The following is a 25664-nucleotide window of genomic DNA, read 5'->3' on the forward strand; positions in this document are numbered from 1 at the left end:
TTAAATCAAATAGGTGTCTGTGGGCAGTCGCCCGACATTAATAAACAACAGTCTGTTATAATCACATTTTTATGAGCTAACGAATTCCGTTATATTGGACATTTGTATTACCGTAATTCCTCTAATAGTAACCCAGGCTTGTATTTGTTTCAACTGTAGCGGGTACCAGGCTTGTATTAGGAGGAGGCCTGTATAAGAGGGAGGCCTATATTTCAAATTTTCAAACGGATCATAATGAATAAATCAACATTTTGTGTCAGTTTGAACCCAGTAAAATGTACTGGGTTCATTTATTGAAACCAAGTACTGTATGAAATAGTAAACAGTGCAATTACAGGTGGTCACTGGTCATTTCAACGTTTTCAAAGTGAAATCAAGTAACTAGCTCAGTATGCAGCTCAGTATATTAGTAACCCGGCTTGTATTAGGAGGCCGGCTTATAATTGCTTAGCTCAAGAGCGCACCCGGCCATTAATAGAGACCCGGCTTGTATTCGAGACCCGGTTACTATTAGAGGAATTACGGTAATTATATCAAGCGAAGAACTGAGAAATTTGGCCGAGAGAGACGGCAACATTATCGTGGGTTTGCGTGACGACTCTCTCTCTCCACCTCCCAATGACTTATTTGCGAGAGTATGTCGATGCAGAGCAGCAGATTCAGCTGTTATTGGCTCTTTTCTGGGGACCGCACAGCAGCGCCCCCCACCCAACATTGAATTGAAAATGGCTGAATTGGAGTACTGCTGGAGTACTGCATTGTGCTGCTGCTGCTCCGGCTCTGCAGCTTCACAAAAGTTCGCACACCCAGCACTAAGCTCTCGCTGACAACGTCGTTGTCATTATTAGAAGCAACGATGAAACAAATGTAATGATTGTTTCGTTCATCGCATAGGCTATTTAATTTTAGCCTATTTTAATACAATTCAAATAATCAAATTGTGCTTAGACTCAGGGAATTATTTTCACCGGACATTAAAACCGGAGAGATTAAATATGTCGGACTTCAACAGATTTTGCCGGTCAAATACCGGTAATTACCGGCTAACGGAAACGCTGGTCTGCACGTTATCCCCTGGTGAATATTGTATAGTTTCAGAGTGATCCGGGCAAATTCCTGAAAAGCTGAGTTATAGGGCGCTATGTGAATTTTGCTCAGTCATTGGCATTTCTCTCCTGGACACGCTACTACTGCACCCTCTGGGTCTCAGTATGGCTTTCAGCGGTAACATATAGGTCCGTGAGACGTGTAATATTGATATTCAAATCGAATAAAAAAAAAAACTATCTAAAACGTAATATTACATTTTTGGCGCCCAACGGTTGGTGAGAAAACACGTAATATTACGTGATTGGCCGTGAATGCGTTAACTCATTCAGCGCCAGGCGCCAGCTATTAGACTGAGCCCGTCATAGCAAGGCCACTCTTTAAAAGATAGGAGTGCGTCACCTTGTTTGTAGCTATATTCTATATTATAGCTATGGATACAATACTATGGCCCATTTGACATCACCTATCTATTGTTCAATATGTGAAAAAGAATACATTTTCCATCCATACGTTCCCGTGTTATACCGTGGTGAATATAAGTATGGTTTTAGAGCGGTCTGGGGTAATTCCCGAAATGCTGAGTTATAGCCTTATACGTCAATTCTACTATAAACGGTGCCGTTTCTTGCCTGTACACGCTACTATTCCCAAATCACATCCGTCATAGGTATTATGTTCCATCATGAATGCATCAAGGGGGGGGGGGGGGACTCGTTTCTGATTATTTGATTGTCAGTAACGGCATTAGTATTGAACACTAAAATCGCTTATCAGCCCGATCGGTATAAAAGCATTGCATGATCAAGCTAAAATTGACGTCGGATAGTCCTTACCTGTGATCGGGAGTATTCCAAAAATAATATTCCAATTGTTTGATCGCCATCTGGTACATCCGATGTCCATTTGGTCCACGGCATAACCCACCACAACATATGGATTGGGGATATTTGACGCGCTTCAATGGAACCGCGAGAACCGCTCCACCCGCCCAACAAGGAGAAGTGAGACCGGAGACATTTGGCCGTTACACAGGCCAAGATACAAGGTTTGAAAGGATGCTCAATACCGCCGTCTAGCTGGATGCGGCCGGTATTGCACTTTGGCAATCTCAGACTCATTCCCTATGGTAACACCACGGTCCCTGGATGAATAATGAATAAAAATATAGAATAAAGGAATAAACTACCAAAACCCGAGAAATCTCGGGTCTGGCGCCCCACCGCTGGTGAGTTAATCCGACTTATCTCGGGTTTGGCCTCCATTGAGTTAAAGACCCTCCACAGCTGTTATCACACATGCTAGTATACACACACACAGACGCACACTTCTTTTTTGTCTATTTGCTTTATCTAATTGCAGTGTTTGTTTTGGTGTGTTATTTGTTGTTTTGTAATGTAATGTTTTGTCAATATATTATGGTGAGTGTGGTATATTTTTGTGTCGTCACCATGTAAGTTATTGGACCCCAGGATGAATAGCTGCTGCTATGCTGAAGATAATGGGGATGTAAACAAAACAAACACACACACACACACACACACACACACACACACACACACACACACACACACACAAACACACACGCATGCCTACAAACACACACAGACCTATACACACACACACACATGCCTACAAACACACACACACACACACACACACCTACAAACACACACACACACACACACAGACCTATACACACATGCATGCCTACAAACACACACACACACACACACACACACACACACACACACACACACACTCCTCCATAACCTGGGCCTCACACTCTCAATCCTTCCTCGCTGGTCTCTTTCAGGCTGTACACTCAGAGTGCCTATAAGAACGAGATGCTGACCACCACCATCCCAGAGATCCAGAGGACCAACCTGTCCAACGTGGTCCTGCTGCTGAAGTCTCTGGGGGTCCAGGACCTGTTGCTCTTCCACTTCATGGACCCGCCGCCCGAGGACAACATGCTGAACTCCATGTACCAGCTGTGGATCCTGGGAGCTCTCGACAACACAGGTTGGGATCTCATGAGCTGGCGTTGGCCCGGTCATGCGTGTTGAGGTTTGCATGAACCCACCTCTAGGGCCGGGCGATTAATCAAGTTTCAATTTCAATTACAATTTTGGCTTCACACAATCATTCAAACTAGATAATGGAGATAAAGAGATTGTTGTGCTGCATGCCGCGTTGCTCTCGCTTTGTCTTGTGTTGTAAATGCAGCGCACGCCTCCCTTCACAGCGGTGCGCTCCACCCCTCCTCTCAGGCCTGAAGAGTAGTTTCAGATTGTATTGAGAGGGAAGAGCCACGGCGCGTTTCTCCAGTTATTTTGAAACATCTCTGGTAACTTGTAGAAGATGACAGAAAGGCAGCCTTTGATACCTTGTAGAAGATGACAGAAAGGCAGCCTTTGGTAACTTGTAGAAGGTGACAGAAAGGCAGCCTTTGGTAACTTGTAGAAGACGACAGAAAGGCAGCCTTTGGTAACTTGTAGAAGATGACAGAAAGGCAGCCTTTGGTAACTTGTAGAAGACGACAGAAAGGCAGCTTTTGGTAACTTGTAGAAGACGACAGAAAGGCAGCCTTTGGTAACTTGTAGAAGACGACAGAAAGGCAGCCTTTGGTAACTTGTAGAAGACGACAGAAAGGCAGCCTTTGGTAACTTGTAGAAGGTGACAGAAAGGCAGCCTTTGGTAACTTGTAGAAGACGACAGAAAGGCAGCCTTTGGTAACTTGTAGAAGACGACAGAAAGGCAGCCTTTGGTAACTTGTAGAAGACGACAGAAAGGCAGCCTTTGGTAACTTGTAGAAGACGACAGAAAGGCAGCCTTTGGTAACTTGTAGAAGGTGACAGAAAGGCAGCCTTTGGTAACTTGTAGAAGACGACAGAAAGGCAGCCTTTGGTAACTTGTAGAAGACGACAGAAAGGCAGCTTTTGGTAACAGTCTTCGTCATATGATGTTCTCAAATCAGTGAGTAATCGTGTTTAATAATCTTGATTATGATTTTTTGCCAGTCATCACTTCATTCCCTCAGCGCTGCAGACTAGCCTCTAGGGCTGACTTGAGTGCGGAGAAGCCTCAAAGCCTCCAGTGCTGCCATGGTAATCCATGTCAAAATCACTATTCCACTGCTTGATTTATTTATTTCTAACCACTCATCACCATGAGAGATCGCTTATAGACAGGGATGCACATAACATTTTTGGTCTTGTTCTCAGGGGAGAACCTGGAGTTGTTGCTTGGTCCTCACCTTTTTTCTTTAATATATTTCTTTCATGACCCACCTCACAGGATGAACAAAATAGAGGGATACGTGGCTAACGTGATAATATACTTTATGTACAAATGACTGCTTTTCATCATCACTCCCCTACTGACTGTCTTACTCTATTTCAAAAACAGTAGAAGATGCAGATGTAAGGATCGGGCAGAGGCTCTCGTCAAAACAATGGACTTCTTCGTCTTCTTCAGATTCAGATTCAGATGACTTTATTCACCATATTGTATATTTGCATGATTTTTTCACAATAAGAATAACATAATAATAAATAAGTGCAAAACAGGACAGAACAGTGAGACAACAATAAGACTGTAAAAGTGCAGTGGTTGGGGACATGGATACAGTGCAGCACAGTTCAAGTCCAGAGGTCCAGCCCTAGCAGCTCGCCATAGAGGGGGGGAGCAGGGGGACACATGACTTGTTTACCAGGCGAGCTGCTGAGGGGAAGAAGCTGAGTCTGTGGCGGGACTTTAATGTCTTGGGCAGCCGTAGCCGCCTACCGTGGGGGAGCATGATGAAGAGGTTGTGACCCGGGTGGGCGGGTCTCAGGGTTTCCGGTAGAAAAAATTGTTGCCGGCCTCAGTGTCCGGTAGATTTCAATCTACCGGTCAAATGAGAGAAATTCCGGTCAGAGTTTATTGAGCTTAAAAACAATTGATAGGCAAAAGAATGACAACAAAACAAAAGAATGACATCATCAAGGCATGTAGATTTATAATATTTTTACTTAAAACTAGGCTACTTTTACTCGTGCTGCTGCCGACTTTAAATCAAATAGGTGTCTGTGGGCAGTCGCCCGACATTAATAAACAACAGTCTGTTATAATCACATTTTTATGAGCTAACGAATTCCGTTATATTGGACATTTGTATTAATTATATCAAGCGAAGAACTGAGAAATTTGACAGAGAGAGACGGCAACATTATCGTGGGTTTGCGTGACGACTCTCTCTCTCCACCTCCCAATGACTTATTTGCGAGAGTATGTCGATGCAGAGCAGCAGATTCAGCTGTTATTGGCTCTTTTCTGGGGACCGCACAGCAGCGCCCCCCACCCAACATTGAATTGAAAATGGCTGAATTGGAGTACTGCTGGCGTACTGCATTGTGCTGCTGTTGCTCCGGCTCTGCAGCTTCACAAAAGTTTGCACACCCAGCACTAAGCTCTCGCTGACGTCGTTGTCATTATTAGAAGCAACGATGAAACAAATGTAATGATTGTTTCGTTCATCGCATAGGCTATTTAATTTTAGCCTATTTTAATACAATTCAAATAATCAAATTGTGCTTAGACTCAGGGAATTATTTTCACCGGACATTAAGACCGGAGAGATTAAATATGTCGGACTTCAACAGATTTTGCCGGTCAAATACCGGTAATTACCGCTAACGGAAACGCTGGCGGGTCTGCCATGATCTTCCTCACCCTCAAGGCCCTGGTGGAGTGTAGGGACCCAAACTTTTTTGGCCGCGCACCCCCTGTCACCTGCCGACCTAGCTTGCGCACCCCCCAATGCAAACATAAAAAATACTAAATAAATAAGTCCCGAGACTCCGTGCTGCTGCTGACTTTAAATCAAATAGGTGTCTGTGGGCAGTCAGCCGACATTAATAAACAACAGTGTGTTATAATCACATTTTTATGAGCTAACGAATTCCTTTATATTGGACATTTGTATTAATTATATCAAGCGAATAACTGAGAAATTTGGCAGAGAGAGACGGCAACATTATCGTGAAATATAAACGTTGCGTGATGACTATTATATCTCCGCCTCCCAGTCCCAACGAAGCACATACCAATAGTATGCAACTGCAGAGCCGCAGAGCCAGCTGGGGAAGCTCAGCAGCACGCCCCACCCAACAGCTGAATTGCCAATGGCTGAATTGGAGTATTGCACTGTGCGCGCACAACTGTCTGCTCTGCGGCTGCATGCTTCTCGCAAATCTAGCTCTCGCTGCCAAACCAAATGAATCTCGACATCACTTCACCAATAGTCGTTATCAGAACACTACACGCATATCATAATCGTTGTCATTATTACCCTGTTTTCTTGGTGGAGGGCCGGGCTGTTGTGTCTGTGCTCCAGCTGTCATCACCACTCTCTGTCTCCACTCTAACGCTGCTCTCGCCTCCAATTCCTCCTGTCCTCTTTCATTACTTTTATTGACTTTAGATTCACCTGACAGTTTCCCTGTTTTTAGCCAGCTCTGCATGTTGTAAGTGCCACAATCCCGCGCTGGTCCCGCGCTTTTGGCAGGAAGTTATTAATGCACTGGCTCGCGCACTGGCTCGCGCTCGCTACTGTCATCGGCCCGCTGTTAAGCCCGCATATAGGAGACCTGAGGAGACAGACTCCAGGCAGAGCGGAGCGCATCAGCACAGACGAAGCGCACCTCGCCCGAGACATTGTTTATTATTATTATTATTAAAACGTACGTTTTTTATTAAAACGTTTCTTGAATTTCATGATTTACACAGTGAAAATCCCCATTTGAAATAATGTATATTAGTTATATATTTATTAGTAAAATAACGCCATTAGCCTTTTCATGTCACGCACCACCTAGAGGTAGCTCGCGCACCACAAGGGGTGCGCGCACCACAGTTTGGGAACCACTGCACTAGAGTAATGCCTAGTGCCTGGTCCTGTGTTTGATTTGACTGACTGGGTCTCATCTCTGTCTCATCTTAGCCAGATTCCTAGGGATTTAGGGCTTTGTGGATAAGGGGGACTTTTGGCGAATTCCCTGTACGGTGTTAACAGCAGATTATCTTATTAAGGTTTACCTGCCTGCTCTGCCTCTGCCTCTCTGCTCTTCTCCCCATAAGCTTCTTACGCTGTCCTGGCTGTAATCATTTAAATCAGAATGGGCAAAGTTTTCCATCGAAGTCCTTTCTCAACAAGTATCCTCGACTGTCAACAGTCGATCCCCTCTCATGGACACAGACAAACAAGTGTTTACACCAGGCAGAGTGGCCGTCTGAAGGTTCCCTCCATTCGTACAATAGTCACTTGAGCAATACACACTTAACCCCTAACTGCTCCTGACGAGCTGCTTGTCTCCTTGCATGGCTGCCTTTGCCATGGATGTGTGTGTGAGAGTGAATGTGAGGCATACGCTGTAAAGAGCTTTGAGTGGTCGGACGACTAGAAAGGCACTATACAAATGCAGTCCCTTTACCTTTTCCATTATGTTGTTCCACCATTAACACTTTGAATGCCGACGACGAATATTCTCGTTTTATCAGACCCCCCGTTGAGTGCCGACGACGAGAAATGCAGTTTTTATTTTTTAATAGCGATCTGAATTCATATTTCATCAACCGAGTCTCCCGTTGGTACAGCAGCCCCTGTAGGAGCTCAGATGGGAAAAAACCGCCCCCTATCGTCTATCCCTGTGTAACTGCAGGTCAGTCGATTATACTGCTGGATCCCTGTGGGATCTGTAGAGGTGGAGCCAACTGGCTCCATTATGCTGGCGATGGATCTGATGATGAGGGATCTGATCGCGAGACGGAAAGCAGCCTGGAATATATATTTACAGCAGCCAATAATCAATCAATAAACGCAATCGATATTTGGAATGGCGATCAGGAATTGGAATAATCTTTTTGGAGAACATCTGATCTAAGGTAAGGAGTCTATGTTACCAGTCTTGGGGTAATCTGAGCTGTATTCACTGAGATAACAGTGTGTCCCTATGTGTGTGTGATCTTGAGGAAACGAGTGAATATATTTTTCAGCCCGCCTCTATGGCGTGCATAAGTACACATATACTATCGATAATCTAGCGTTTATTTGAAAACGATTCATAAATAGGCCGACAAATGATAACGTGTCTAGTGTATTCGAGAATATTCCAATAAATGCCGTTTATGGGGGGAATCTGTCAATTTTCAGAATTTGAGAGAACGATAGCTTTTCGAAATGCTATAAAAAGGATATGAACCGATTAAAAAAAACAATCCGTTTCGACAATGTTGACTGCAAACAAGTCATTGATGAGCGACGGGCAGATTAGATACATAGCCACAATTTAAAACATAGATTATGCGTTTTTAACGCTAACATTGAAGTGGATGATGGCATTCAACGGGGTAAAAAGGTAAACAAGGTCGGCACTCATAGTGTTAACACTTTGCCGCCCAAGCACGAGTTTACTCGTGATTCGATTCCACCCGTTGAGGACCAGAGCCACGAGTTAACTTGTGGCGAGTTGTTATTGTTTTATTCCATATTTATAACGCTATTAACGTCCGCAATCGACTTGCAGGACCTACCCACATATTTGATTTTCGAAACATGCAATACCGGCCAGATCCGCTTAGGGGCGCCATCGCTCCACTGCAGTATCATTGAGGGTGATTGAAAAAACTGTCTGTGGGCGTTTCATATGAGCCTCGGTTCCAAACGAAGACCCTCCATCTTTGATCCCGTTACCGAACGCATATTTAAGCCTGGAATAATGGGATTTATGATTAGCCAATGGACATATCGATCTACCAGATTCCGATGACTAATGACGAAATGCTGCCGGCGATCACATGGCCTGACGGTAGGATACTATTCCCCCAAATTACAGCTGGATTGGACATTGTTTTAAAACGTAACGTGATCGATCAGTGAAAATGGCTACTTGAACACACACTGTATTGCTAATCAATAATACTGATCGGCGTCCCCCGCCGCCCCCATATCATCCATAGATGCTCTGTAATAGTCCGGATGCTACGCAGTTTGTTTTATTTCATTCGTATATATACAGCAGAAATGGCGTTTGATATAACGTGACTAGCCTTTAGCCTATTATCTAGCTCTCCAGAAAAAAACCGAGGCGACAACTGCGATAAACCTTATATTCACGGCGCTATAAAATGACAACCAACCGATGGATTTTTATTTTCTTTAAGCCATTATGAAGGCACGGTTTATGCACTCAAGTGACAATGAGAATGGACAGATAGCAATACTATAAATTATATATATAGCTGTTAGAAAGTACATCGGTTTGTAAACAAACCTCTGAGGCGAAAACTGGCCTATAAATCTATAGAAAAAAAACAAAATGGTGTTTGTTGCGAGCTCACTGATGCCCAACAATATGCCAGCGTGCACTAAGCGAGAGGCAGCACGTCCTTCCTTGTCAGCAGCAGTGTTTGCAACCCTTGCCCCATAGACTAGACTACTACATATTTTTGTGGAAGGATTTTTCTCTCCATGTACATCCTGTCCTTGCAATTCAACTCACAACAATTCATGTACTTGAGGCTACGACTGACGGTGATACAACGAACTTGTATATTTTGAAGTGAAAAAAAGTTATTGACATGGGGACAATGAGATGTCTGGCTAGCAAGCCAAGCCAGTCATATTATCATATTCATTGTTTCTTAAGCTAAGAAGTCTACCTTCAGGGCTTTCTGCCAGGGAGACAAACGCACACATCCATTTTGAGCTGTGATGATGAGGCTCTAGCTGTGCAGTTTATTGAAAAATAATCAACACACCTCCAGCCAATCAGAATATTCACATTGTATTTTCACATTGACTTTATTCAGGTTGCTGCCATCTTTAATGGAGACATGGCTGAGAGGAAAACCAGGAGAATCACATCACTCCAATCATAATGTTATATAACTGCTATGAATGCATTAAAAAAAATTGCAATTCTAGCATCAAAATGTTAAGTGGAAAATCTTTTCATAGCTGTTCCTACGTTACTCATGCAGCTGCATTTCTTATAGGCAACATCTTTTACTTATATTGTTATGAACACACTTCAATGAGCAGATGACTCATCCACTCCCATACGTTTGAAAACAGGAAAACAACAGCAGTTGAAGGGAGTCTGAGTCCAGTGATCATGACTCTGTAATTACATTAGTGTCTTCAGCCCGTTGTTTTGACCGTTTTGCTTCTTGAAGTGGTGTTTTCATAGTGAAGTGAACAGACACTCCTGCATCTTCCCACCCCATCAGCCAGTATGGTGGCCATGTGAATAAGGTCAATCCTCCAGCTCTCTCAAGACGTGACAGGCTCATCCGCAGACAGGAAGTGTGCAACATGTAATCCTGTACCCGCTGGGTTTCCAGGTGCTCTGACACCGACGGGTCGCTTGATGGTGGAGTTCCCTCTGGACCCGGCTCTCTCCAAGATGCTCATCGTGGCATGTGATATGGGCTGCAGCGCCGACATCCTCATCATCGTCTCCATGCTGTCTGTTCCCGCCATCTTCTACAGACCCAAGGTGCGTCTTTCAGACACACGTGCAGTTTCAGCTTTCAGAAGCTTAATGTGCAGTAAATTAACTCATTCACATAAGGTGTTTGCCAGGGGAAATGTGCGTTATTAAAGCGTGTGTGTGTGTGTGTGTGTGTGCTCAGGGTCGCGAGGAGGAGAGTGACCAGGTGAGGGAGAAGTTTGCTGTACCAGAGAGCGACCACCTCACCTACCACCACGTCTACATGCAGTGGAAGAACAACAACTACTCCAGCATCTGGTGCAACGAGCACTTCATCCACACCAAGGCCATGCGCAAGGTCCGTCTACACCCCCCCTCACTCCCCCTCACCCCCCACTCCCCCTTTGTCCAACACTGTTCTCTCATTGAAGCATGTTTACAGGGAGGGCATTGTGTACTAAAGAAGTGCATGAACAATAGAATAACATCATCAAGAACTTTTAGTTAAAGGAACACGTCAACATTATTGGAAATTCACTTACAGTCTTCTCCCGAGTCAGACAAGAAGATGGATACCAATTTCCTCTCTGTGCGTTCAGTAGAATGATGAGCAGGTTGGCACCTTGCATAGTTGCCTCCGCTGTCGGTGTGAGTGATTTGATTTGATTTGATTTTATTAGGGATCCCCATTAGCTGGTGCGATAGCAACCAGCTAGTCTTCCTGGGGTCCACACACAAAAAAACATACAAAAACAATCACTATTGCAAAAACAAAATTATTAAAATCAGTACACACAATGCATAATGAAACTACTGTAACAATTAAGATAGCTAAAATTACATTAGTGTAAAACAAAAACAAAAAATTACTTTACAGTGTTAAAAACAATTTAAGATTATTTTAAAAAGTGAATCTACTGTAAATGCAGCAGAGGTTCCGAGGCAGGCCATTCCAAAGAGTTAATGCTCTAAAAATAAAAGATCTCTCCAAAGCGCTGGTTCTAGGACCTGGCAATTCAAGCTTCCCACTACTGGAACCTCTAGTGTAATGCTTGTGCACAGTATTACTAAAAACAATCTGATTATGTATAAAAACAGGAGTTTTACTGCTCATGACCAACTTGAACAGCACAAGTATATTAAAAGACAATCTATTTTCAACGTTAAGCCAAGAGAGGCGGGCATGCATACGACTCACATTAGACCTTAGTGAGCAGCCCAGTACCAACCGTGCTGCCCTGTTCTGGACCACCTGGAGCTTCCTGAGGTCACCACTGCAGGGCTGTACGCTAAGCTTTTTCACTAGGGGCACACTTGCCCCTAAATGAGAAATTTAGGGGCAAAGAATATTTTTTAGGGGCAAATTTTTAAATAACTATTTTACCATTATAGTAGGGCTGGGCGATATGGCCTCTAAATGATATCGCGATATTTTGACATGCATCAAAAATGCTTGATTTAACCCTTTGATGCATACAGTCACGCCAATATGATGATTATAATAAGTCCCTGCAACATATGTTTGCATTATTAAACCATGAAGATGCTTTAAAAAATAATTTAATGAAAATGTACTAAGAGTAGTCTACTGACACACTAATAAAAAAAATTATTTACATCTAAGACAATTTATATAAAAACTCTTGGGTGCCTTTTACACAGTACTGTGTTTTCTATCCACTTTAGCCAAAACACACACACACACACACATATATATATATACACACACACTACTGTGAGAAAATAATAATCACACAGACTTAATGATTTTAGAATATTTCAGATAATGAAATTAAATGTTTATCATCAACTATCCAGTTAGTATTTATACTGTGTGTAACATTTGGCTACTTTAAATCATTGAATGTAGAGAGAGAGAGAGAGAGAGAGAGAGAGAGAGAGGGGGCGAGAACGAACAAGAGAGCCAGCCCCCCCCTTCGCGTTTTGATAGTCTAAGCTGCCGTAGGTGATGACGTCACACTTGAATGTAAACAGGAAGAGATGGAGACACACGGAGATGGAAATTCAATGATATACAGAAATGAATAACCAATAAATATGAAGTTATGTTTAAACTTCTGTTGTCAAGCGTTGTCAATATAACCCACCCCCTTTCCTCACGAATGCAACTAGTGTTGTGGAGTCCGCTTTGACCGTTTTCCAGGGTTAGCAGAGATCGCTAGTTAGCTTAGCATAATCCTAATGGTAACCTTGGTTAGCAGCTACCGTTAGCTCATTGCTCGTGTCAATTAAATTGCATGTTATTAAAGGTCCGCGCTGGTCTGTCTAATGAAATTACAACCGCAACATTATATTGCACTGTACAGCCCTGGTTGTAGGCTAATGTTTTACTACAATTTGTATGGATTAATTTAGGAGTGAAATGCGAATGAAGGGTTGAAATCACCACTCGCAAGCTTGCCCCCAGATATTATTTTAAACTTGCACGGACCAAATTACGGGGCAATTTGCGATCATATCATCGCAGTGTACAGGCCTGCACTGGCAGCAGATGACCACATCGCAGAGCAATAGTCAAGATGACATAAAAGGGGACGGGCAACAAAAGAAGCACATTTCCTGGAAATACCAATTGCTCTTCCCATTTTCAAAACAATATAATTAATATGCTGAGACCAAGACAGAGTGCAATCCAGCATCACTCCAAGGAGTTTAGTACTTTCAACTTGTTGAACTGCCGAATTACACAAGTTTAAATGAAGCTTTGTATTTGTAGATAACCTGTGCCTTGTTCCCAGCACAATACATTTAGTCTTGGAGATATTAAGGACAAGTCTTTGGATTAAATATAAATATAAATGCACCATTTGGATTAAATATAAATATAAATGCACCATTTTCCATTTAGAAAGCTATCCGGCTGCAAGCTAGCCTAACTTAAAACAAATTAATGGAAGCGGATACGGACCAGCTGGCCTACAGTAGCTGTTGGCCAAAAACACCTTGTGGTGTTTCCTCTTCCATTAATTTGTGCTAAGCTGGGCTATCTTGCAGCCGGATAGCTTTCTACTGAACACACAGAGAGGAATTTGGTGTCTTATCTTCTTGCTTGACTCTGGAGAAGATGATAATAATAATAATAATAATAATAATAATAATAATAATAATAATAATAATAATAATAATAATAATAATAATAATAATAATAATAATAATAATAACTTCGTTTTATATAGCGCCTTTCATAAGACCCAAGGTCGCTTTACATAGGGGGAAAAACTAATAAAAATAACAAACATGGTGGACAGACACATCATTCAAAGTGGGAAATTATGGGTTAAAGGCCAAGTTGAAGAGGTGGGTTTTGAGGAGTTTTTTTAATGAGTCCAGAGTTCGGGTGTTGCGGAGTTCTGCGGGGAGGGAGTTCCAGGGGGTGGGAGCCATAGATATCTATAGAACTATATATATCTATGGTGGGAGCTGCCACGCTGAAAGCTCTGTCCCCAAAGGTCCACAGTCTGGTTCGGGGAATGGAGAGCTGACCAGTATCTGAGGATCGCAGGGACCGTGACTGAGTGAGGGGGTGGAGGAGGTCAGTGAGGTACTGAGGTGCCAGAGCATGGAGGGATTTGTAAGTGAGCAGGATGGTTTTGTAGGTGATGCAGGATTTGATGGGGAGCCAGTGGAGGTGGATGAGGGTGGGGGTGATGTGCTGCCAGGGTTTGGTGCGGGTGAGAACCCTGATATAAAGAAGATGATAAAGAACACATAAGTTACTTGGCTGTGATCTTGTTAAGTGATGTAACCTCCTACACTCATCACACCACCTGATACCACGACTGGCTTCCCTTCCTGTCAAGCCATCTGTGCTTCCTGTTAAGACCACGAATGCCAGCATGAGTGACGCTGAAGGCGTATTTGTACCGTGTGTTTTCCGCGCAGGTGCGTGAGGTCCGCTCCCAGCTGAAGGACATCATGGTTCAGCAGAGGATGAACCTGATCTCCTGCGGCTCTGACTCGGACATTATCAGGAAATGTATCTGCGCTGCTTATTTCCACCAGGCTGCCAAGCTCAAGGTAAACACACACAGCAAAGCTGGTACACATTCACCATGTTGGTCCAGCAGATCCAGGTTCTGTGACGTTGATCTCATTACTTTGTTTACGTTGTTCCCAGGGTATCGGTGAGTATGTGAACGTGAGGACGGGGATGCCCTGCCACCTCCACCCTACCAGCTCCCTGTTTGGGATGGGCTACACCCCTGATTACATCACCTACCATGAGCTGATCTTGACCACCAAGGTAAAGACATAGCTAACACCAGCACTTGGAGAAGCAACCCCCCCCCCCCTGCTTCAAGTTCAAGTTTTGTTTTATTTGTCACATATAAGGTACATGTACATTATAGTGACATGCTTGGTTCTGTATGAGCCTCCTGAAATTGTGCTTCATACTGCAAAAAGTTAAATAATAAAGACCAAACACTATACAACTATGCAATATCCAAAACTAAAATGCAAAAATGAGAGAGTGCAAATCCTTTAGGAAAGTATGTAGTGTGTAGTGAGTGATGTATATGGCGTTGCTGTTTAACTGCTGTTCTCTGTCTTGCAGGAGTACATGCAGTGTGTGACTGCAGTGGAGGGAGAGTGGCTCGCAGAGCTGGGCCCCATGTTCTATAGTATCAAACACGCAGGCAAGAGCAGACAGGTAAGACACTATGTAGGATCTATATACACAACCTGTATATACAGTATGTAGGATCTATATACACAAAATGTAGTATGTAGGATCTATATACACAACATGTTTACAGTATGTAGGATCTATATACACAACATGTATATACAGTATGTAGGATCTATATACACAACATGTATACTACAGTATGTAGGATCTATATACACAACATGTTTACACTATGTAAATGGAATGCAATGCAGACAAACAGCTGCATACAGTGCGACCATTTCACTCACATTTGCCCATTCATTTTTGGACACATCACACACCATCGGTGTGTGTACTGTACGTGTGCTGTCATAGCTCCACCTACAGGCCTAATGGAGAACTCCAGGAGAACACCAGGATGTGAATGGAGGGTGAATGGGAGGTATATCGTGTAAATAAGTTTTGATTGATCGCAAGACTACACTGTAAAAAAATAAATAATAATAAGTTACCAGAACTTAAAAATATTGAGTTCAGTTACTGTGCATTAACCCTTTCTCTGCCAGGCTTATCCATCCTTGTAGCCAGTCTGCCAGCTCTATTTGTCTATGGAGATGTTCACTTACTTTGCAGGGCTATAACTTTTTAAATTGTATTGCTAAATTGACATTACTATGGCCCATTCAACATCGATTAGCTATCGTTCAGGATGTAGGAACGTTTTACTTTTTCATTCATACAAAAATACGGTCTAGAGCAGGGGTGGCCAACCCGCGGCTCGCGAGCCGCATGCGGCTCTTTGCCCGTCAATGTGCGGCTCTTCCATCCATAAAAAAAATTAAAAAAAATTTAGATTTTTTTTTTTTTTTTTTTACTTTTTTTTTTTTTATGTCACTCATTCCATAAGGACGTAGAATAAACATTTACAAAAAAAATTTAATGGTCCATTTGCATGTTCTTGGTATCTGAATCTAGGGACATATATGGATCAGTGTCAGAAATAGTGTGTCTGTTACTAGGCTTGAGTAAATTGTAATGAACCAAAGGAGAATATCAATTCTATTTAAAAATCTTTGACTGTAAATAACACCATGCTAAAATTGACCAGACCTGAAAAATCTAAGCAAATGAATAAAGGGAAGATGATTAAACAGAAGGTTTTGTAGATACAGTACTGAATTCTGCCATCTTTTTTATAATGTAAATTTCTCCACCATTTTTCATCATATTGCAACACCGTTTTTTGCAAGACGTTCACAAAAAGGTAGAGAAACTAACTGCGTTCTGTTTTATGGCAATAACGTTCAGGTTTGTGGGAGATAATCCCAAAAAATAAGAGAAATTAAAAAGTAAATCCAGAAGTCAGATGATTGACAGGGGCTGGTGTGAGCTGGGTAGGGTAGTTTTTCGAAATTTGAAAGCCCTGAGTCTCTTCCTTCAAAAGACTACACTCACTTTTGGCTGTGCCACTTCCTCCTGTCAATATGCGCCGGTTTCCGACTCAATGCCCTGAGATTTCTATAATCTTATATTTCACTAATAACAGTTAAAATAATTGGTAAACAAACGTAATGCTGAAAATATACACTTTTACTGTATATCTCGGGCTTAAGAGGTTAACCCTGTGAGGCCCAAATTAAAAAGAAATTAGCAACTTCAGAGGCCAGAGGGTGGGACGTATAAACACATTTACTATCAAATAGCATTGTGAGGCTGAACAACAGGAACAATTGACTATACATGTGCTTAAAGGGGAACTATCTTATAAATGGCTTTTTTTCAGTGTTTACCATTGTTTCTTAGCTATGTGGACTTATATTAATAGGATATATGTCTCTAATTCTCATATTGGCGAATTCTTCCAATTCTCCTCTCACAATATTCACCCTCACTGAACTGAGTCATCTGAAAATGTGCATATCTGTGATGTCAGAGATTTCTCAGCTGCATAATAATGTGGCAGTTGATGTGGCAGTTGGCACCAGGCCACACAGTGGTTGGAGCCCAGCCTCAAAACGGCTTAAGATCTTGAGGTAGAAAAATGCGGTTTTTAGTACTTGATTAGAAATACAAAACAATGAATTTTTTTTGAAAAAAACCTAGGTGTTCCATAGACTCACAGGAATTGTGTAAAAGTGCCCAAATAGTGAAAGAAATAGTAAAATAGTTCCCCTTTAAAAAAATTTAAATAAACATTATTTTTTTAAATGGCTAAAAGTGATTTTGTAATTTTGCAACTGTGGGTCTCACATGGTACTTTTAACCCTGTGAGGCCCAAATAAAAAAGACATTAGCAACTTCAGAGGCCAGAGGGTGAGACCTATAAACACATGAAGGGTGCCGTGACTGAAAAAAAAGGTTGAGAAACGCTGGTATATGGTGTGGCTCTTTGTGGTACCACAAAGAGGTTTTGTGGCTCTTAGTCTCTGACTGGTTGGCCACCCCTGGTCTAGAGTATAAATATGTTTTTATCGTTTTCTGCAGTATTTCATAGAATGTGAGTTATAGCCATAAATGCATATATTACATCATCAAATGCAATTTTATACCGATTGACGCCAGATTAAAAATGTCAACTGTACAAGGTCCCAGACGTTATGACTCATCAGGAGGGGGGGGGGGGGGGGGGTCGTTTATAAGTCCGTGGCCGACGTTAAATCATTCATGTAGTATGGGTGATATATAGATCAGAGCAGTTTGTATCGAAAATGGTAAGCAAACAGGCTGAAACTCACCCCAGTCTCCTCGTAGCGTTGGGTGATGAGCGTGGAGCAAAAAGATTGCTATTATGGGATGTTAATCTATGCGATCCATTTCCAGGTTGTATAATACTATATACGTCCAAATAATGTTGTTTATTGAGTTATGGCAACGGATCGCTATCCAGTGTGTCAAGATGGAGTCCCGCGAGCGATAGCGAGTGGCGGACGGAATAGGGGGGACACCGAGCACTTCCAGCCCTACTTCCGGTTTGGCAACTCGCCGATCGGCCACCAGGTGGCGGTATTGAAGCGTTGGAGAGTTGAGCGGAGTCCTACAGCACCAGTCAAGGATCCGTGGGTGAAATATGAATACCATGACAGAAATTTGAAATATTGATCTCAAAGACGCTGTAAAACGTCATTGGCAGATTACGCATGGCGAGGAATGACGTCTTAAAACGTCATCGGTGGAGAAAGGGTTAAGGTTTTCAGTTTTCAATCCATAATAAGTTAACAGAAAAATAAGTACACAACCACATTATTTCAACCTAATAAAACTATGTTTATTGTCATTGTTTTAAGAACACAAGTTGACTTGGTAATACTCACATTCTGAGTACAAAAAATGGCTTTTAACACTTTGATCGCCGGGGTTAAATTCATAATTTACCATCCCTCGCCAGCCCTATTTAACATGGAGAAGTTCCCCTTCTTTGCAGGGCTATAACCTTTTAAATTGTATTGCTAAATTGACATTACTATGGCCCATTCAACGTCCTATATCTATTGTTCAGGGTGTAGCAACGTTATACTTTTTCGTTCACATATTCATACTAAAATACGGTCTAAAGTATAAGTATGTTTTTATCGTTTTCTGCAGCTTTCTCCAGAACTTGATTTATAGCCCCAAATGCATTATATTGATGATGAAATACAGTTTGATAGGAATCTGTGCGAGATAAAAAATGTCAACTGGATGTGCTTCTAGGAGTTACTAAGTATGATCTGATGTTGACCGGATGGGCGGGGGGTCGTTTATAATTCCGTGGCCAACGTTATATCATTCATCTAGTGTGGGTGATATGATCATTAGAGCAGTTAGTAAAGAACACGTTGAAAAATAACGCTGGATCTTACCGTATCTTCCTCGCGCCGTTGGACGATGAGCGTGGAACTGAAATATTCCTATTATGGGATGTAGAAATATCCGATCCATTTCCAAATCATGTTGTTTATCGAGTTATTTGCAATTGATCGATATCCAGTGTGTCAAGATGGAGTCTCGCTAACGATAGCGAGTGCCCGGACGAAATATGGGTGAGCACCACTTCATCCGCATCACTTCCTGTTTGGGCGATCGGCCGATCGGCCACCAGATGGCACTCTTGAACCGTTGGAGAGTTGAGAGGGGCTCACCAGTACATATACTGTCTCCGGGGGAGAAATATGATTTCGATCACAGATTTTTGAAATATTGATATCAAAGACGCTGTCCAGCGTCTTCGGCAGAATAAGCATGGCGGGGAAAGACGCTGCCCAGCGATTAAAGTGTTAACATGTGCAATGTTCAATGAAATAGAAAAATAAATAATAAAATGTGTTGATTAATCCCACTGGTCACAATGGTGACCGAAATAATGTTTTGGTTATAAGGCTCTGCAAATGTTACTGAATGATGTAGCAATGTATTTCCAGCTAAATTGAAATAATAAACAAATAAAGGGTCTCAATTAAATATGTGGTAGTAAAAAGAACCTGTGGGAGGATTTCAACAAGATAAATGCCACAACAGTGCAAAATATTTCACTATAATATTTCAAAGCAAAAAAAAAAGATATATATATATATATATATATATATATAATATTTTAATTAAAAATTTTTTAGTGCTGCCCCCTGTGCCTATGAAAACGCTATGTGGTTCGCCACTGGGGCGCCCAGTACAGAGGTATTTTAAGAACATTTATTGTGCAAAACTGCAATAGAAATACAAAACCTTTTCTCAAGTGTCTGCGAGCAGGTAACGTGTATCTTGGATCCAGTGCTTTGACCATGTCTTTAAAGGGGAACTATCTTATAAATGGCCTTTTTCAGTGTTTAGCATTGTTTCTTAGCTATGTGGACTTATATTAATATGATCTATGTCTCTAATTCTCATATTGGCGCATTCTTCCAATTCTCCTCTCACAATATTCACCCTCACTGAACTCAGTCATCTGAAAATGTGCTGATTTGTGATGTCAGAGAGACTCAGCTGCATGAGACTCTGCTGAGACTCACACACACTCCACACAGTTCCGAACACAGTGGTTGGAGCCCAGGCTCAAAACGGCTTAAGATCTTGAGGTAGAAAAATGCTGTTTTTGAGGACTTGATTAGAAATACAAAACAATGAATTAAAAAAAATAAAAAATTACAGAGGTGTTACATAAACTCACAGGAATTGTGTAAAAGTGCCCAAATAGTGAAAGAAATAGTAAAATAGTTCCCCTTTAAAGCCCTTTCGATCGACAGTTTGAAAAGGAACCATGTCCTTACACAAGTAAACAGTATTTACAGTGTTACTGTAATGCTTTCATGCTTGCTTGAATTTTGGGCAGATAAAAACATACAGCAAGAACTGGACAATACCCACAAAAACGATATTTATGGGCAATTTGGCGAGTTCAGACCTCAATCAAACAAGCATGTTGAGCCTCACGGCTCAGTGGATGATGAAAACTTCGAGATGAAGCCTTGTTACAAGCCCCTGGCTCGCATTAGGCCTGGCAATTTTTTTGCCATTGCTATATACATTGGTTTCTTGTTCTAATGCATTTATTTATATAGACTGATGTATTTTTCTGCCACGAAAAATGGAGCCTCTAATACCGTACTTTTCGCACTATAAGCCGCACCTGACTATAAGCCGCAGCAGCTAAATTGAATGATGTGTACATATATAAGCCGCACTGGACTATAAGCCGCAGGTGTTTTAATGTTTAATTACCATATGTAATTAGCATTGGGACACAATACTGTCGGACAAATAACAAGAATTAACTAATTTACAAGTTGTATTAAGTTTAGCAAATAAGGGAACATATAAATAACATTTCAATGCAGTCAAAAAAGCAATATTTAGATTTTAACATTTTCGGGTTTGGTCACGTCGAGTCACATATAAGCCGCACCGTTATATAAGCCGCAGGGTCAAAAAATGGGGGGAAAAGCCGCGGCTTATAGTCCGAAAAGTACGGTAATTGCCCAAAACGTAAGCTGTAAAAGATAAGCTAAAACGCATACAAAGCCACTTATTCTGAGATGATAATTCATGTATCTGGATAACCAATGCACGGATTTTGTTGAGGCCGGTAGCGTTATTTCGGGGAAATTGATATCTATAGTCTGGTGTCATTTTCATCCACGAAAAATCGAGGCTGTAATAATTATTATTGCTTGAGAGTCTCTATGAATAATAATAATTACAGCCTTCATTTTTCGTGGATGAAAACTACACCAGACTATAGATACCAATTTCCCCGAAATAACGCTACCGGCCTTGACAAAATCAGTTCATTGGTTATCCAGATACAGATGAATTAGCATATTAGAATAACAAATAACGCATAAAAGACACGCAACATCCAATTTGGTTTTTCTCCAGCGCGACCAGCACGTCTTTCGTTTTTGGCATGTCTAATAATGCTGTTATTAGAAAATGTGTGTGCACAGGTACAACAGATCAGTCAACAATGTCGAGCTAAAAAGTGAAGAAGATGAGGCTTCAATATCTTTTCCGTGGTTTGATGCAGTCAGTGGACAGCATAATCGGCCAAAACCAACCAGTGATCCCTCCGTTGTCCACAGTAATGTGGCCGGTTAGCCCATCCAAAGTGCCCGACGTTGTGACTAGTTGTGTTCAGCGGGACTATAGCGATCAAGTATATATGCATTATGCATATTATCTTTTACGTTGTTCGTTATATATCATGTTTTGTCTAGAGAGAGAGGGAGGGAGGGGGCTGCTAGAGTGGAGCTAACGTTAACTTGCTGAGGCTACATCAACATTTAACAAAGCCAAAGCATGTTAGATCCGTCGCAGAGTTTACATTACACATAGAAACTGCGCGACTCGCGAGAGAAGTTGTCACACGGCCTTCAAACGCAGGGCGGAAGAGCTAGTTTGCTTCTAGAATTGAAGGTCCGCTCTGTTCCGTGTGTCTATTATGAAATGACAATTGCGCGTTGACACGCCCACTGCGCGAAGCCTCTGTGCTCCTAGATAACTTTTTCCAGTTCGCACATATCTATTATCTATATCTAATTCTATTTTTTTTAGGGGCAAATGCGACTGAAATAGTTGCACTGTCGAGCCCTGGCTGTGGTTACGTGACGTCATTGCTATTTTAGAGCTGCTCTACCGGTTACAAGGTATAGTTAAAATCCACCCCTAGTTTACAGAATGTAATATCTATATACACATGTTTACAGTAGGATCTATATACACAACATGTTTACACTATGTTTGTTTGTTTATTTATGGATCCCCATTAGTCTACACCCATGGGTGAAAGACTATTCTTCCTGGGGTCCTAACATACAACATTACAGTACATTACATTACAGTAGGATGTAGGATCTATATACACAATCCAGTGTTTCCCCTGAAATAAATGTCAGCGGTGCTGCGCGTGCGCTGTGCGTGCGCTGTGCGTGCGCTGCCGGAATCCATATTTGTGCGTGCGCAAAGCACACGTGCCGCCGGAATCCATATTAGTGCACGCTGCAGGAGAAATACCTTAAAACTACCTTAGAATGGTTCGAGATAGGTTATTCATGTTCATGGAGGCATGTGAATTTGCTAGGATGTTTTTGGTGTGTCCGCTGACACTAGAAGTGCTCTGGAGGCCCAGGTAGCTGCTTATTTGTACACTGCAAAAAATGAAATCTTATCAAGTGAAAATATCTTGTATTTGGTACAATAAGTCCAATATTGAGTAGAATTATCTTGAATTATCTTATTCCACCGGCAGATAATTTAGCTTATTTAAAGTATTTTTTCTTGATTTTGGTCAATTTAATCTTGTTTTAAGACAATGTTCCTTTGGAACGAGAACTCGGGGAGTAGCCATAGTCGTTAGACGGAAGTTGAATATTGAATTGAAGGGAGTATGGTCTGATGCAGATGGTCGGATAACTATAGCTAAGATTTTACACAAGAACAGAAAAATAGCGTTGGTAGCGGTATACGCCCCAAATTTATACGAAGTTAGTTTCTTCACTACACTTACCAGAGCAATGTTAGACCTTCCCGAATACTCATTTATAATTGGTGCGGATTTTAATGCCATTTGGAATCCAAGGATGGACAAATCAAACCCCTCCTTTTCCAACGAACAAAAAAATTCATCTAATGCATTAAAGGATTGGTAGAAGATTACAGGTGTAAATGACTTATGGCGATCACTCAACCCCATGACCCGGAAGTACTCTTGTCGATCTGCGAGACATAACACATTATCCAGAATAGATTACGTTTTTACAACCCCGAGACTATTTGATAACTACGATGTGGAAATGATACCCAATGCATTGTCAGATCACTGTTATTTACTCCTAAAAGGAACATTTGGTATACTATCATCCCGAGCCCCAAGATGGCGATTTAACACGATGCTGCTTAATAACAAGGAATTCATTACACAAATCAAAGAAGCTCTTACGGTATTCCTACGGATGAATGCGAATTCGGTGCAGGACCCCAGAATATTATGGATGTCGGCAAAGGGAATGATCAAGGATTTCACTGATAGCTTTTCCTCCCAAATACGCAAGAATCGATGCTCAAAACTGGCTGAACTGGAAACTCTTTACTCAACGTTATTTAATTCTTTACAATACAACAACTCGGTTCAACTGGAAAATCAAGTCAATATACTAAAAAAAGAGATTAACGCCATATACAGACAACAATCTGAAATGCAAATACGTAGCACAAGACAACAGCAGTACTCCCAAGGTTCCAAACCAAGTCACCTATTAGCTATGCGATTAAGAGTCAACGCAAAATTTGCAGATATAACTACCATTAGAGCACAACAAGGACTTGTTACAGAACCCAAAGAAATAAACATGACATTCAAAGAATTCTACTCAAACTTATACAAATCAGAAACGACCTTCGATCAAAACAAAATGGACACATATCTTAATCAAATTAACCTCCCTAAACTTTCAGAGGATGACGCTAAACAGTTAGAAACACCGATCACACTAGATGAACTTAGGGAGGCCATATCTGAAATGCAAAGTGGTAGGGCTCCTGGAAGAGACGGTATCCCACCAGAAATGTACCTCTCTTGTTGGGACATAATTGGACCCTTATTACTAAATATGATTTTATACTCAGTCAAGGAGGGGAACTTCCATAAGAATGACAATATTGCACTCATAACAGTCCTCCTTAAAAAAGACAAAGACCCCACCGAGTGCGGTAGTTATAGACCTTTAAGCCTCCTCGGAACCGATATCAAACTGTACTCTAAGGTATTAGCCATCAGACTACAAAAGCATATGACGTCTTTAATTCATCCGGACCAAACTGGCTTCATAAGAGGCCGCTTGATCACTGATAACATAAGACGATTACTACACGTACTAGATGCTAACAAGGAAGACAACACACCTAAGGCGATGCTGTCCCTGGATGCAATGAAAGCTTTTGACGGGTTGGAATGGTCGTATCTATGGGCAGTATTAGAAAGGATGGGGTTAGGAAAAGGATTAATTGATATGATTAAAGTATTATACAAAGACCCATCGGCCATGATTACAACAGGTACAATCACCTCCGAAATCTTTCCAGTATCACGTTCTTCCAGACAGGGTTGCCCTCTTAGTCCCGGACTATTCGATCTATCATTAGAGCCTTTAGCACAATATATAAGACAATCCCAATCCATAGAACCAATCGTAATCAAGGGCACACAACACAAAATTAGTTTATATGCGGACGACGTAATACTGTTCATGCAAAACCCCAACACCGCATTGCCTCATCTTCTCAAGTTGATTGAGGACTTTGGAGATTTATCGGGATTTAGGATAAATTGGCCGAAGTCGGCCTTCCTCCCACTTAACGCCCCTGCAAAAAGAAATATAACCCTCCCAGAAGAGATACCGATGGTAAAACACTTTAGATGTTTGGGAGTTGAAATATTCCCTACCATAAACCAAACGGTGAAGCACAATTACATAAAAATCCAAAACAAAATCAAATACGATCTTGTCAGGTGGTCAAAACTTAAAAACTCAGTACAAGCACGGATATCAATAGTTAAGATGGACGTCCTACCTAGAATCAACTTCTTCAGCTCAATGCTACCGTTACCCCCTCCAAAAGGTTACTGGAAAGAATTACACTCCTCCACATACAAATTTATTTGGAATAACAAACCACCACGCATAAAAAGATCCACCGCACAGAGAAACGGAAATTTGGCCCCATAATCACTTGTGCGATCCGGATATGGCGTGAAACACACAAAAAATACTCTATCCCACATAAATGGCATAATCATACTCCCTTATTCAATAACAATGCACTCTTGATTGGAAAACAACCTATAAGATTCCCTAGATGGGAAAAGCAAGGCATTCACACATTAGGAGACGTTTTCAACAAACAAGGTTTTTGTAGTTTCGATGAAATACGCAAAAAAATGTATCTCACCAAGTCCACATGTTATTTTTACGCACAGTTATTGGCATGTTTGAAGGCTCACGGTGTTCCATTAAGGATACCAATTGTACACCACAGATACC

At 41.6% G+C, this 25664-nt stretch overlaps 1 protein-coding gene across 2 annotated transcripts in view; it reads left to right on the plus strand.

Moving 5' to 3' along the window:
* The window catches only part of LOC311247237 (pre-mRNA-splicing factor ATP-dependent RNA helicase PRP16-like), a 115047-nt gene that overhangs the window by 56624 nt on the left and 32759 nt on the right, over positions 1-25664 (plus strand). For both annotated transcript variants that reach the window (XM_084337577.1, XM_084337578.1), the window contains exons 20-25: positions 2864-3072; positions 10435-10589; positions 10726-10881; positions 14427-14561; positions 14662-14787; positions 15100-15195. In XM_084337577.1, the coding sequence (XP_084193703.1) occupies positions 2864-3072; positions 10435-10589; positions 10726-10881; positions 14427-14561; positions 14662-14787; positions 15100-15195 (877 nt within the window). The remainder of the gene's footprint in view (positions 1-2863; positions 3073-10434; positions 10590-10725; positions 10882-14426; positions 14562-14661; positions 14788-15099; positions 15196-25664) is intronic.

The sequence above is a fragment of the Notolepis coatsorum genome (assembly GCF_963971535.1).
Source record: "Notolepis coatsorum genome assembly, chromosome: 20".
In the NCBI taxonomy this organism is placed as follows: domain Eukaryota; kingdom Metazoa; phylum Chordata; class Actinopteri; order Aulopiformes; family Paralepididae; genus Notolepis; species Notolepis coatsorum.